This window comes from Trachurus japonicus, chromosome 14 (assembly GCF_045865225.1).
Source record: "Trachurus japonicus isolate A0001 chromosome 14, Traja_1.0".
In the NCBI taxonomy this organism is placed as follows: domain Eukaryota; kingdom Metazoa; phylum Chordata; class Actinopteri; order Carangiformes; family Carangidae; genus Trachurus; species Trachurus japonicus.
In genome coordinates, this window is record NC_140920.1 from 10006910 (window position 1) to 10021090 (window position 14181).

The 14181-nt window shown below is 41.1% G+C and overlaps 2 protein-coding genes across 2 annotated transcripts; both read left to right on the plus strand.

The window, feature by feature from the left end:
* The first annotated feature begins 872 nt into the window (after positions 1–872).
* On the plus strand, positions 873–9678 carry dhx33 (DEAH (Asp-Glu-Ala-His) box polypeptide 33). The gene is made up of 12 exons (XM_085797368.1): positions 873–1243; positions 1750–1910; positions 2790–3017; positions 3235–3405; positions 3714–3899; positions 4396–4507; positions 5172–5331; positions 5465–5553; positions 5643–5770; positions 5923–6126; positions 6211–6297; positions 7826–9678. Exons 1-12 carry the CDS (start codon positions 1033–1035, stop codon positions 8132–8134), a joined length of 2046 nt encoding a protein of 681 aa, XP_085653494.1. The 5' UTR covers positions 873–1032; the 3' UTR covers positions 8135–9678.
* Positions 9679–10672: 994 nt separating this feature from the next.
* c1qbp (complement component 1, q subcomponent binding protein) lies at positions 10673–13250 on the plus strand. Its single transcript, XM_085797387.1, has 6 exons — positions 10673–11024; positions 11557–11707; positions 11794–11887; positions 12049–12144; positions 12232–12357; positions 12505–13250. Exons 1-6 carry the CDS (start codon positions 10772–10774, stop codon positions 12652–12654), a joined length of 870 nt encoding a protein of 289 aa, XP_085653513.1. The 5' UTR covers positions 10673–10771; the 3' UTR covers positions 12655–13250.
* Positions 13251–14181: the final 931 nt, after the last annotated feature.

Sequence of the window (14181 nt, forward strand, 5' to 3'; positions counted from 1 at the left end):
AGACAACAAATCTCAACTTGGTAGACCAGATTCCATTTCCCAGGAATCAAACAATGACATCGGAGCCTGTTTCAGATTACCAAAGGGCTTGCTGGAGGCAAAACTGGAGGGGAAACAGAACATAGGCTACCATTGTAACGTCACAGTAAATGTCAAGGTTAATTAAGAACCTGTTCAACCAATCTTGCAACGTTGAAGATTATCCAAGTTCGTTTTCAGAGCACTTCATGACTCTTGTATCAAATTTGTAATTCGCTTGTGTCTGTTTTCATGCTGGTGTTGTTTTTGTGTTTTGAGTGTGTTTCCCTTTACGCTTGTAGCTACTTTCTCATTTTCAGGGGTTGTGATGTGTCCATATTTGTTTTTTTCACTATTTAATTAGTTGGTTATAGGGTATGGAATATGTCTGAGTTTGTATTGTTGCAATTACAACTTAGAAGTCATCTGCCTTAGTATTGTTTAAACTTTTGTAAGAAGGGTAGCCTGACAAGCCAGACTATATCATTATATGTTTGCGGCCGCTAGGCTGCGTCTAGATTTCTAGGCTATAAGAAGGGTGGATTGTACATCAATTGAAAAAAAAAAACTGAAAATGTATGAAACTGCTTTCTACTTATTGTATTGGCATAATATAGCCTACATCTTTTCACTTATTGTTTACAGTCTTGAGATTTGATTTTCACGATGTATGAAAAACCTAGGCCTATATATGTCACTTAAATGAATGCACTGAAGCACAGTGCACAATGACAAATAAATTAAAACATGAATATACAGTAGCCCGTGGTTTGAGCGACTGTACCTGACAGTCCTTACTCGGGTTAAATTTTACTCACATTCGATGACGTCAAACATGTGCGCCGAGGTTTACCACGTGGGGACGTTTTTGCAGAGAGAGCAAAACATCCGCAGTGACGCTTGCGTGTCTTGTCAGTGAGCACGAAGAAAACTTTTTTCTTTCTTTTCGTCTTTAAACGGACTGTGCAGAAAGAGTCGCGGCGGTTTTGCTATCACGGCCACTTTTTCTAGAACATGCCCCACGACCCCGACCCTCCTCCGGCTAAAAAATTCAAGCCGGGGTCAGTTTTTTTCCGTCTCGATAAGAATAAACCTGGAATGCTGCTGCCTAGAAAGGGAAATGCAACCACACCGATAGAAGTCCAGAGGAAACAGCTTCCCATCTACCAGGCCAAACCCCAGCTGCTGAACCAACTGAGACAGCTGCACAATGCTATTCTGATAGGTAAAGTGTCCACAGCTACTGGTAGCCACTGCTGCTACATCGTTAGCCGCTGCTATGCAACTCAAGTTAAAGGGAAGATCCGCTGAAAACTTCATTTATTTTGTCAGTGCTAGTATTGCCACATCCATTTCCGTTTGTAATTTTAAATAATGTAATAATTTACTCTGATAAACACCTGTATACCAAAATTAAGTTTATGTGTTCCAGTTTTACATTTCTGCAGCTGTCAGACTCCACAACAAGAGCTGTTCTCAGCAAAAAACAAAAATTAAATCCAATATGTTCTCATATATTTTTTCATTTTAATCATAATCTATTACAAATACTTTTTACTGCTATAGTTATGTGCTATTTATTATCTGTGCTGTACATTTCTTTGCTGTAGTCTGCTGCTGCAACCCTGTAAATGTCCCCATTGTGGGACAATTAAAGGATCATCTTACCTTATCTTATTTCATGGCGTTGCTTTATGTCTAACTTGGCCCATTCTCTCTGTGATGCACCAGGTGAGACTGGCTCTGGGAAGACCACTCAGATCCCACAGTATCTGTATGAGGCTGGCATCGGACGACAGGGCATCATCGCCATCACTCAGCCCCGCAGGGTCGCTGCCATCTCACTGGCAGGGAGGGTGGCAGAGGAGAAGAGGACTCAGCTTGGCAAGCTGGTGAGGACAGGAGATACATTTCCTATATGACTGCTTAGTCTGTGCCTTTTAAACACTGGCTCAATAAACGGCACAGTAAATTGTGCTCTCTTGAGTAATCTTTAAGACCAGAGCAGCACTATATGTAAGTATTATAGTGCTTTCTTGTCTCAGAGACCACTTATGCCACCTCACAGTTCTTCACACACACATAACCCCCATACACACATTTATACACTGATGGAACAGCCATCAGAGGCAATCAAGGGTTTGGTAACATAACAGAGACATTTTGACATATAATAATAATAATAATAACTTTAAAATCACAAGTTTACAAAGTGCTTCACAAAACAATATAGAAGAGTCACAAAGTCACAAATATCATAAAACCATAAGAGGTGGGCCGCCCAAGTGATACAGCAACACACTGACCTACTATGACCTACTCTACCTTGGTAAAAAAAAAAAAAAAATAGATTGTACACTTATAGTTATTACATTTACACATTAATTTTACCTACATATTCATTGTGCATTTCTGTCTCCATAATGTATCTGTCATATACACATTCAAACACTGATGTTAACAGTTATGGGTTCAGTATTCTGCCCAAGGATGCTTCAACATGTGGACTGGAGGAGCCGGGGATTGAACCACTAATCTGCTCCACTCTCTGAACAGCCACTACATAATATATCCATAACAACATAACCATTACCATATGTATGCTGTTTAATGTTGTAATTACTTCTTTACTACAGCACATAATAATTAACAATAACATTTCCTGGTTGCTTTCATCAACCTGTTACATGCGTCGATGGATGTATATGTGAATGTAAGTATATCAGTCTCACTGAGCTGTAGATAGTAATTAACTGAAACTTCCTACACAGGTCGGTTACACAGTGCGTTTCGAGGATGTCACCTCCCCTGAGACAAAGCTGAAGTTCATGACAGACGGCATGCTGCTGCGCGAGGCCATCGGAGATCCGTTACTGCTGCGCTACACCGTGGTGGTGCTGGACGAGGCTCATGAGCGCACCGTGCACACCGATGTGCTGTTCGGTGTGGTTAAAACCGCTCAACGCAGGCGCCGAGAACTTAATAAGATTCCACTGAAGGTAGGAGGACAGTTGCGGCTGCTCTGGCTTCAATAAGGTATTAAACACTCATAGTAAACACTGAGCTAATCCTTTCACTGCCTGTAAGATGAAAAAGCTTGCTCTACATTAATTCCTGTAAGCTCATTTTCTGTGTCTACTGTGTTGATCTGCTCAAACATGAGTTTTTATGAGTTTTTATGAGTTTTTTTCTTGTTTTTTTTTTGTAACCCTGCAGATCATAGTGATGTCAGCCACGATGGATGTAGATTTGTTCTCTGAATACTTCAACAAGTCACCTGTACTGTACCTGGAGGGGAGGCAGCATCCCATTCAGATCTACTACACCAAGCAGCCCCAGTCAGACTACCTGCAGGCTGCACTCGTGTCCATCTTCCAGATCCACCAGGTAGTCTTCAATATTTACTTTGATTTCAGCAAAACAGCAGTGGTTGTTGTAGCTGGTTGGTGACGTCTTACTTCTGCTAATATAATGCATCTTTATGATTGAATTAATATCCTTAATAAATTGAATTGAATTGAATTAAGATCCTTTAATCACTCACAAATTGTACTTTCAAAACAATATAAGTTCTCTTATTGAATATTATAAGGAAGACGAACCTATGAGTAATCGGCTTCGAGGGTGCATGCTCATTGACTGTGATGATTCTTTGTGACACCAGAGTACAGCAGTGTTTTGTTGTGTGCACGTAGGAGGCACCTCCGTCCCATGATATCTTAGTCTTCATGACGGGTCAGGAGGAAATCGAGGCTCTGGCGAGGACGTGTCGGGACATCGCCAAGCATTTGCCTGACGGCTGTAGTCCCATGGTAGTTATCCCTTTGTACGCGTCGCTGCCCCCAGCACAGCAGCTCAGGGTCTTCCAGCCGACTCCGAAGGTAAATGCACACATGACACAACAGTGACACATGAAAAATACAGACAGGGCAGAAAGAAAGGGCAAGGCAAGTTTATTTGTATAGGGCTTTACATGGCATCATAACAACATCCTCTGCCCTTAGACCCTCACAACTAATGAGGAATGAGGAAAACGGGCAGATGTGCAATAGATGTTGTGTTCGGACAAGAAAACGGTTTACAACATGGGATATGGGAAAACATGGAAACAGAGTTGTTCAGTCAATAAGAGCTGATGAAGGCAGACTGGGCCATAGACAGGGAGAGCAGGCCAGCTTAACGGGAACACTGGTTGGCAGACTGGTCCATAAGCAGGGAGGGCAGGTCGGCTGAGAAGCAGAGGGGATGGAGCTCCGGAGAGATCTGTGGAAACTTTTAAGGTCCTTTAAAAACTACATGTATGGCCTTCTTGTCATTGCAAAGCTCTATTATATTTCACACTCACGCACAATATCTGTCCCCTGTGTCTTTGTGTAGGGCAGTAGGAAGGTTATCCTGTCAACCAACATTGCTGAGACATCAGTGACAATCTCTGGGATCAAATATGTCATAGACACAGGGATGGTGAAGGCCAAACGTTTCAATCCTGGTAAGAAGATTCAGTCTACACACACACACACACATACACACACACACACACATACACATCAATATTCAGGTCAATATTTCATTTAGAAGTAGTAAATGGTGGAAAATAGATGAATTTGTATTACTTGTTTTTTGTAAGCGTCTTTGAGCACTTGTAAAAGCGTGTTATAAATAAAATGTATTATTATAATTCATTATTACTTTAGCACTTTTACGTTCCTACAGTTCATTGTATATGTAACAAAAGAATGATGCTTTCACAATTTGATTATAATTGATTTAAATTATATCAGAATATATCAGTGACAGTGTTTTTCTTTTCACTAAGTACTTTAGCTGATAATATATGAATCCCTCCACCACTGACAGTGCCTTTCTTTGATGAATCAAGCTGTTAATTACATGATGGTAATTATAGTCTTCTAATTCCTTTACTTTGCTGTTCCCACTTTGCTGTTCCCATTTATATGACTTAACACTATTTGTGACCTGGTGTTGAGAAATGAATCCCCCTTTTACTCTAACAAAGTAACAACCACATCCACCAAACCATAAGAGCAACCACAAGCTGATAACAACACAAACAGTATCTTTGTACCGGTATGTGTTTTTTCCTTCAGATGTTGTGTTGTCATCTGATTGCACTTGCGTTGTGTGACTTTCAGACAGCGGTTTGGAGGTGCTGGCAGTGCAGCGGGTTTCTAAAGCGCAGGCGTGGCAGCGAGCGGGCCGGGCCGGCAGGGAGGATTCTGGATCCTGCTACCGTCTGTACACCGAGCAGGAGTTTGACAACCTCATCCCCATGACTGTGCCTGAGATCCAGAGGTAGGAGGCCGGGTTTTAAACATCTCTGTACAGTGTTTGCTGCTGTACAATGTTCTCCTCCTGCATGTTGATATATTTAGGTCAGTGTGATTGATTGGCCTGTTTGTCTATTGCTTTTGTGTGTGCACTGCAGGTGTAACTTGGCAGGCGTGATGCTGCAGTTAATGGCTCTAGGGATTCCAGATGTTATGAATTTTGATTTCATGTCCAAGCCCTCTCCAGGTAAGACGCTCCCGATCATGAATCACTGTGCTCCTCTGGTGATCCAGGAGGGTCGGTAGGTCATCGTCAGCTGTTTTTGTTTATCCCAGAGGCCGTTCGCTCTGCTGTGGAGCATTTAGAGCTGCTGGGAGCCGTGGAGAAGAAGGAGGGGCTGGTTTCCCTCACCGCTCTGGGAAAGAAGATGGCGAGCTTCCCTCTGGAGCCAAGATACGCCAAGGTGAAGAGCGCTCTGCTCAGATATTCTTGTATATAAGTTAAAGACGATGGGAAGTGACATCCTGTAGCCTGCAGCTCCACATAGGTCACATGCTTATAACCCAGACAGAATTTGGTTTTAACACCTTCCGCCTTGTGTACTGCATCTTCCAGACGATCCTGTTGTCCCCGGATTACTCCTGTTCTGAGGAGATTTTGACCATCGTGTCTCTGCTGTCGGTGGACACCGTGCTGTACAACCCTCCGGCCCGGCGCGACGAGGTGCTCGCAGCACGCAAGAAATTCTCCTCCAGTGAAGGAGACCACATGACGCTTCTTAACATCTACAGAGCGTTCAAGAAAGTCAGTGGTAATAAGGTGAGTGTATCTGGGTGAGCAGCCAACGAAGGAACACGCGACTGCTGAGCTGCTGTATAAACCTGCGTGTGTCTGCTGTTACAGGAGTGGTGTCGAGAAAACTTTGTCAACAGCAGGAACATGGGTCTGGTCAAAGATGTCCTAGCGCAACTCAAAGAAATCTGCCTTAAGGTAGACATCCGTACATCTCCACCACATCTTAATGTATTGTGTGTCTGTGAATGTTCTGTGTAGGGCTGAGTGATATCACCTGACACTAATTATCACATTGCGACTGCATATTATGGCCGTGTATTGACAAGAATCAGGCAATACGATACATATCTTGAAAAAGGGAGGCGATATATTATATTGCAGTATATTGGTAAACTGTAAACAAGATGATATGTTGCTTTTTTCCCATTTATTTTTAGTGAAAGTCTGTAAGGACAGGGTTAGAGTTATTTGCAAATGTTGTATGCACAAACGAATACAGTTTATTTTTATGCACTCAGTGAAATGATCCAAATCACTAAGTGAATTGTTGGAGCTCTGACAAGGAAGAAGGTGATAGTGGTGATTATCTCTGGTTCTGCTGCATTGATTTTCATACTTTTTACCTTGAAAAAATCCATCATGAGTCCAAAAGTGCTAAAGGAGTGTGATGCTGAATCAGTGGAATCTATAGGCTGGTGTAGTTAATTAGTTACATTTATTTGTCCCATAGGAAATTTGTCTTGGACATACATGCAGGCTGCTACATAGTATATACGTACAATGGTGCATTGACAAGATATTATTGCATGTACAGTTAAAGTGCATCATAATACAGTGTCTACGAATATTAATACAAAAACCACAGTCAATACAATCACAATACACCCACCGAAAGTGGGATGAAGGAGTTCCTGTATCTATTGAGGTAGCGTTTTTTATTCTTAACTGGAACTCTATAGCGTCCTCTGGATGGGAGCAGCTCGTATTCACTGTGTAGGACATGAGGGGGGTCAGTGGTGATTTCCTTAGCCTGTCTGATAATGATTTTATCAAAAAGCATCTGGAGGGTGGGGTACTCTTTCGCCCCCATTACCAATTCATTGCAAAATGAACCAGTCTGCTTATTTGAGATCTTAACTTAACTGATAAATTACCAAACCAAGCAGAAATTCTATAACATAAAATGTTCTCTATAACAGCACGGTAGAATACCATCAATACCAGGAACACCGTCACTTGACTCAGCTGCCATTCACATTAGTTTCCTCACAGGCTGTACGTGACATATTCATGTTTTACTGCTTAAGTGTTACTCGAGTGCAGCCACACTGTCTCTCACATGCACACATGCACACACACACACCCCTCTGGACTGACCACTGATCCCTAAGACGATGTGGCCGCTGTTTCCTGACAGTATTTACATACAGCTTAATTTCTTCCCTATACCATGTTGACCGAGGCTAAAGTGTGTCGACATGACCTGACATGACGTCTTCTCTCCGTGTATCAGCTCTTTGTGATCTGCACCCCAATGTTTGAGTTGGACGAGACACACAGTCGTTAATGACGTCACTGGGATCCAACAGTGCTGGCTTCACCAATAAAATGAATCCTCAGCAAACACTAACGGCTCACTGTTTGTGTACTTTGGTCTAAAGTCGCAGCAGTAGAGACATCAGCCCATTGGAGATTATTAATATCCCGTTTCTTTTGTCACCAGCTGAATTTGAAGCTGGAGTCATGTGGGGCAGAGACGGGGAACGTTCGCCGCTGCCTCGCCCACGGGATGTTCGTCAACGCTGCGGAGATCCAACCCGACGGCAGCTACTTAGCTCTGGACACACACCAGCCCGTGGCCATCCACCCCTCCTCTGTCCTTTTCCAGGGCAAGCCGGCGTACGTGATCTTCAACGAGCTGCTGCACACCTCCCGCTGCTACATGAGAGACCTCTGTCTGGTGGATGCCGACTGGCTGCTGGATGCAGCTCCAGAGTACTTTGGCCGCAAACTCCACCTTACCAAGAGCTAACGGACAGAGACACGGGACACCTTCCTCCGCTCACACACTGACAATAATACTGGAATCATGGATTCTCTTTGCAAAGCCGGATTTGGATAAAGACACTTGATGCAAATCAGAAGAAAACATTTTCTTTGCAGTTAACTCCTCTGGAATTTACTACCTCTCAGATGACAAGCATCTGGCACGTGTCACTGCAGCAGAAATCTGCAAACTGAGGCCTCACAACATTGACCTCCTCCAGACTGGAATTTTAGATTTTATAAACTGTTTCTTCAGCCTGATATTTCATCTTGTCATTTGGGCCACATGTGTAACACCTAAAAAGGAGATTTTTTCTTCTTCAGTTCTGTCAATGTTTGCATGCATTTTATCAGCCTCACTGCAGCACCGTGCTTTAAAGAAGCCGTGTCCTGGTCTGATATGATTTATCTGTTCCTTTTGCCTTGAAAATCAAATTCATTTCACAAACTATTGAACTTAACGGTAATTATTGCCATGAAGTTAATTGAGAAAGCTCATCTAGAGGGATAAAGTAAGAAGTACTTTATTAATCCCTTAGAGGGGAAATTGAATGGCACCTTCACACAAAGACAGCCAACATATTAGTTCTTTTCAGTGTTATTTTGAATGACACAGAATTACAAAATGTTAGCTTCTCAGAGGCTAAGAAAATATTTTCTTCTAAAACTTTCCCAATATGTAGTTTCGGGTTTATACAAACTGTTCCAAGAGGGTTTTTATACATGAGGCCAGTAGCTTTGTCTTAATCTATGAGGTTATGTAATAATAAGAAAAAATGAAAAAATACCAAAGTTAGAGTTAAAATAAGAGATTTTCATGTGTCACAGTGAAATGGTTTTACTACATGCAGCACTTGTCTTGCTAGTGAGTGCATGACCTTTTTTCCCCACATTTACTGTTTCACCACTTTTCCAAATACATGCACGTCAGGAGAAGCAGCATGCCTTATTCTCCAGGTTCTACTTTGTTGTTGTTGTGTTGCACAGATCCTCAATCAGACCCTGCACAGATGAACCACAGGTGTATGATGACAACAAATGTATGCAATGCATGGAGATTACAGTTAACGATCTGATCACTCAGGTCATTCAAACTTTGCAGAATGTAAATCCCAGCAGGTGAGGGATAGGATGGATGCTCCTCTTGTCTTTTTTTTTATATACTGGACTCAGGATTGTATAATAAATACCATAATCTGAAAATAAATGACATTAACTATTTATAGTTTTACAAACTGTCAAACACCAAATCTAGTTTTCCTGTAGAGAATCATCAGACTTGTTGTCACATACAGGTTGTATGTTCAGTGATTGAATCTCTTACAGGTCATACTGTCCATGAGGTTTATGATTAATTTTACATTTACAGAGGTAAAGGACACTGTTTAAGACCTGCATGTTCTGTTATGAACTTCATGAGATGAAATGCACGCCTGTGATAAGTTTATGATGATCATATTGTACATGATTTCTTTTAGTCTTACATAACCACCGTTGTTACTATTTCTAATAAAAAAATTATCAACTCACTGTCATAAATCTACATGTGGGGAGTAAATATTCAGAGACACGTGGGATGTTTCCATCACTTGGTTGTGACAGTAATAATCCCAAAGATGTGATAGTGTCTTTCCAAAAGCTGGAAGTCTTTAAAATGTAGTACTGAAATATTTGGGATGTTGCTCAAAACATGAGGCAGAGTTCAAGTCAGTTTCACACAAATGCGAAAATACAATGCTTGGAATTGTTTTCTGTGTATGAGATGAAAATCTCATGATTGTAGGTTCTAGTTTCAAATTAAAATTTGTGTAAATTACATATTGGACAACATGTCCACGAGCATCTGACTCTGAGCATGTAGCAAGGTCAACCATACAGTAGATGCAATGATGTACAGTGATGACTTACATGATGGAGAACAGCTCCATCTTCTGGCCGCAGGACGATGGTACCTAAATGATGCAACTGACTCCCCTTGTACAGACTCCCCACAAGTTTCCCCTTAGGGATGTAACCCTCCACCTTCAATGTACAGTTCAGTCCAGACATGAGATTATGTCCTGGATGTGATGGTGCAGCAGATTTTCGATAGCAGGTCGTTGTTTTAATGGGACTAATCTAATTTAGTCCTCCATATCCATCCATTCATCTCTTTTGGACAGATGCTGTATTCACTCACACTTAAATGTAGGGATTTTGGAGTTGTTTTTTCATGGGCAAACACACAAGCTTTAACCTTGCAGACAGTACTGAGGTCAAAGCACAATTTCGCTTATTGAACTCCTGAAACAAGCCGCAGGGGGGCGCTACCGGTCAATCGGAACATAAAATATATAATGTAAAAATAAATATATTTCTTTGTATTTATAATATAATATTCACAAAACGTTTAAATCATATGATTCTTAAGAATTTTATTACAAAATAATATTCCTATTTTCCTTGTTTCACTGTTGAAGTACCATTTCCGGTGCAGAGGTCGTAGTTACGTAGGTCAATGTGTCCTTCCACACGTGTGTTTCTATGATCTTCCAGCAGCAGGAGGAACAGGGAGCCAGCCGGTGTTTGTGAACTGTCAAGATAACTTAGGTCTGTCGTCACACGTCTTAATATTATTTTCACTATGCTAAAGTCTGTGGTCCGTGCGGTGGGAGCTGCTGTCCGTATTTCTTCAGCCACCACCTCCACAGCCCGAGCTCTGCCGCTCAGTTGCCCGACTCTGCGCTCACCATGTTCGGCCACGACCCGGCCCTTCACCCGGTCTCTGTGGATGCTGAACAGCAACGGAGCCTCGTCGGGATACAGGCCCAAGTTGTTCAGCTCGAAGGTGCTACAGCCCACGGTGTCTTGTGGATGTGGAGGACTGCACACAGAAGGTAAAGTTTGATTTAGGAGACGAGAGACTGCCTTATTTAAGCTTAGCTACCTAGCTAACTACTTAGCATGAGGCAAGATTGCATGGCACAAGCTGGAAAGCTTCAAGACACAACCTTACCCTGAATTTAAACATTAAGTTACTGAACATAACCACTGTTTGACCTTAAGCTACATTTTACCATTAAATCCAATTTAATTGTGCCTATTTTAAGGTAAGCTAGTAATGTTAGCATCTTGTAACATGTAACAGTAAACATTCACCTTGACAGTCATTGGCCATAACATGTGGTGTGTGGTGTAGGAAAACCAGTTAATCATCATCCTGTGTATAAGATGCAGGTCGGTTTCAGACTCAGACAGCTTTATTAATCTCACCAGGGGCAATTGGTTTCAGCAGCTTGCATACTGGTACAGTACAAAAACACAGTACACACAATAAATAGATAGGGAATAAGGTAGAGTAAAGAAAATCTGCAAGTCAATGATAGCTCGGCAGCCTCATATGTACTCTCTGTGTTATACTTTAAACAGGTGACAAAGCGTTTGGTGATTTTCTGAATGATGAAATCAAAGAAGAGAAGAAGATCCAGAAAACTAAAACCCTTCCTAAGATGTCAGGAGGATGGGAGCTGGAGATGAACGGCACAGAGGCGAAACTCTCAAGATCTGTCGCTGGGGAAAAGTAAGTGTTGTTGTAACACCATTGTCTAATGATTGCTAGAAAAAATAGTAAATTAATAAGCTTGTGGTGTGTCCTCTTTTGTACAGAATCTCTGTCACATTCAACGTCAACAACAGCATCCCTCCCAACTTTGAGGAAGAGGCAGAACAGAGCCAACAGAAGCCAGCAGCAGAGGAAGAGGTGAGCCACAATACACCTGTTAGAAACCTGACTGTTTAAGACATGTATGTGTAGAGATAAACTGACTTGTTATCATCACTGAATTCACAGTCAGCGGTTATGTTAAATTTAATATTCAGGTTTGAATGTTAAAATAACTATGTTTCTGTTTCTGTGTACAGCCAGAAATTGTGTCACCGCCCAACTTTGTTGTTGAAGTAACGAAACAGGCTTCAAAACATTCCCTGGTGTTTGACTGCCATTTCCCAGAGGATGAGGTAAAGTTTTGACTAAATCCATTCAGACATAAACGGACGGGTCGGATGTTCTGAAGTTTTTAATAAAAGCTGGATTTGCATTTGTAGATGAGTCACGGTGAAGGAGAAGATGAGAGCGACATTTTTGCCATCCGTGAGGTCAGTTTCCAGCCTGAGGGAGACACGGACTGGAAGGAGACCAGCTACACACTCAACACAGACTCTCTGGACTGGGTAAGAAAAATAACCAACAAGTCGAGTCAAGTCAATTTTATTTCATTTCTAGAGCACATTTAAAAACAACAGGTGTTGACCAAAGTGCTAAAATCCTTTCATAAAGGATAATGAATGATTACTAAATCATTGTCATGTTGTGTTCAGGCCCTGTATGACCACTTGATGGACTTCCTGGCTGACCGTGGGGTCGACAACACCTTCGCTGATGAACTGATGGAGCTGAGCACTGCCATTGAGCATCAAGAGTACATCAAATTCCTGGAAGACCTCCAAGGCTTTGTCAAATGTAACTAATGTTAGATAGTACACATCCTGACACGGCTGGAGATGTGATGATACAGTAAGAGTAAAGCAAACGAAAGCACTGAACGATCGATTTGTTCGGTGCTCTAAAGAGACTGATGATGGTGTCTGTGACGGTGAGCCTGGTTGCCAGCAACTGTCAACAAGACTTGGGTGCAAATGTGTTTCCTTTGGTAAAATGTGACTTTATTTTTCTGTAACTTAAACAAAATAGTTTAAATTAAATATGTAAAGGCCATAAATAATGTAGATCATGATAATGTCCAGAATTCTCATTATAATAACAATATGGTCCAGTCAATATTTGTCAATGTTAAGTTTTCCTCGAACCAATTACAGGATAAATTGATGGAGATATGGATTCAAAACAAAAACATCCAAAACAAAACGGTTTACAAAATCACTCCTCACTTACATGACAGCTTCTGGCCATCCTGCTCTGAGTTTGACGTCTGGCCTCGTTGAGGGAGCTCATGTTGACCAATATTCAGTTGACTGACCACAACACATGAAGTCTGTATTTGAATGGCATATATCGGTGTATGTTCAGAGAATGGAAGTTCTATGTCCATTAAAACAGTTTGATATAAATGAATGAATATGTTTTGTAAAAAGTAAATCAGATCATGTTTTACTAAAACTGTTTGTAGAGTTGGGCAAATTTCGAGAAACGGATCACCTATGGATTTTTACACATTTTGAAACTCTGGTATTCAAGTATAGAGATCTTTAATTTACTAAAATCAAATTTTAAAAGTATATTTAGCTCATATATGAAAGCTCTCAAGCAGTGTGTCTCTAGTGCAAGTTTCATGTGTCTTAGGCAGGCCTGTTCAGGACTATTTTATGCAGTATCAGGCATATGCCCTGAAAAATAATGTCAATATTTTATTTAATGTTTGATTCATTTATAATTTCCTGCTAAATGTAACGAACAGCCAACCTTTTGCCTTTAAAACAATGTCAGTTCTCTTCAGGACTGTTTCAAGTACTTTGCAGGTAGGTTGTATGAGGCGTCTAGGAGAAGTTGCCACAGTTTTTCTATTAATGCAGGTTGTTCTCAATCAATGTGATCCCAGACTGACTCCATGATGGTGACAACATGGCTCTGTTGGGCCGGTCCATCTGTTGCAGAACCCCTTGTTCTTGTTTTAAGTCCCAGATACTTATGCACAGCGCCTTGTGTTTTTTTTAAAAAGTATACTGTATCTTAATATTCTATGCACACACTTTGTAAACAGATTTTTTGTGAGCTAAATATATTCAAAAAAGTAACTTCTATTCTGAAATGAAGATGGTGGACTATATTGACCCATACTATTTTAAGTCTGAAGTGTTCCAGTAGGCCTACTTGAGGAAAAATGTAATTACTTTGCTAAACTATCAATTATTGGAAATTTAAATAATCCTGATGGCATATTTGGATAAAAGTCCCTGTGCATTGTTTTCATATCATATTTTTCCTACTAGGATTGGTCTATTAATAATTAGCGTCCTCAGCCAGTTGACATAATGATA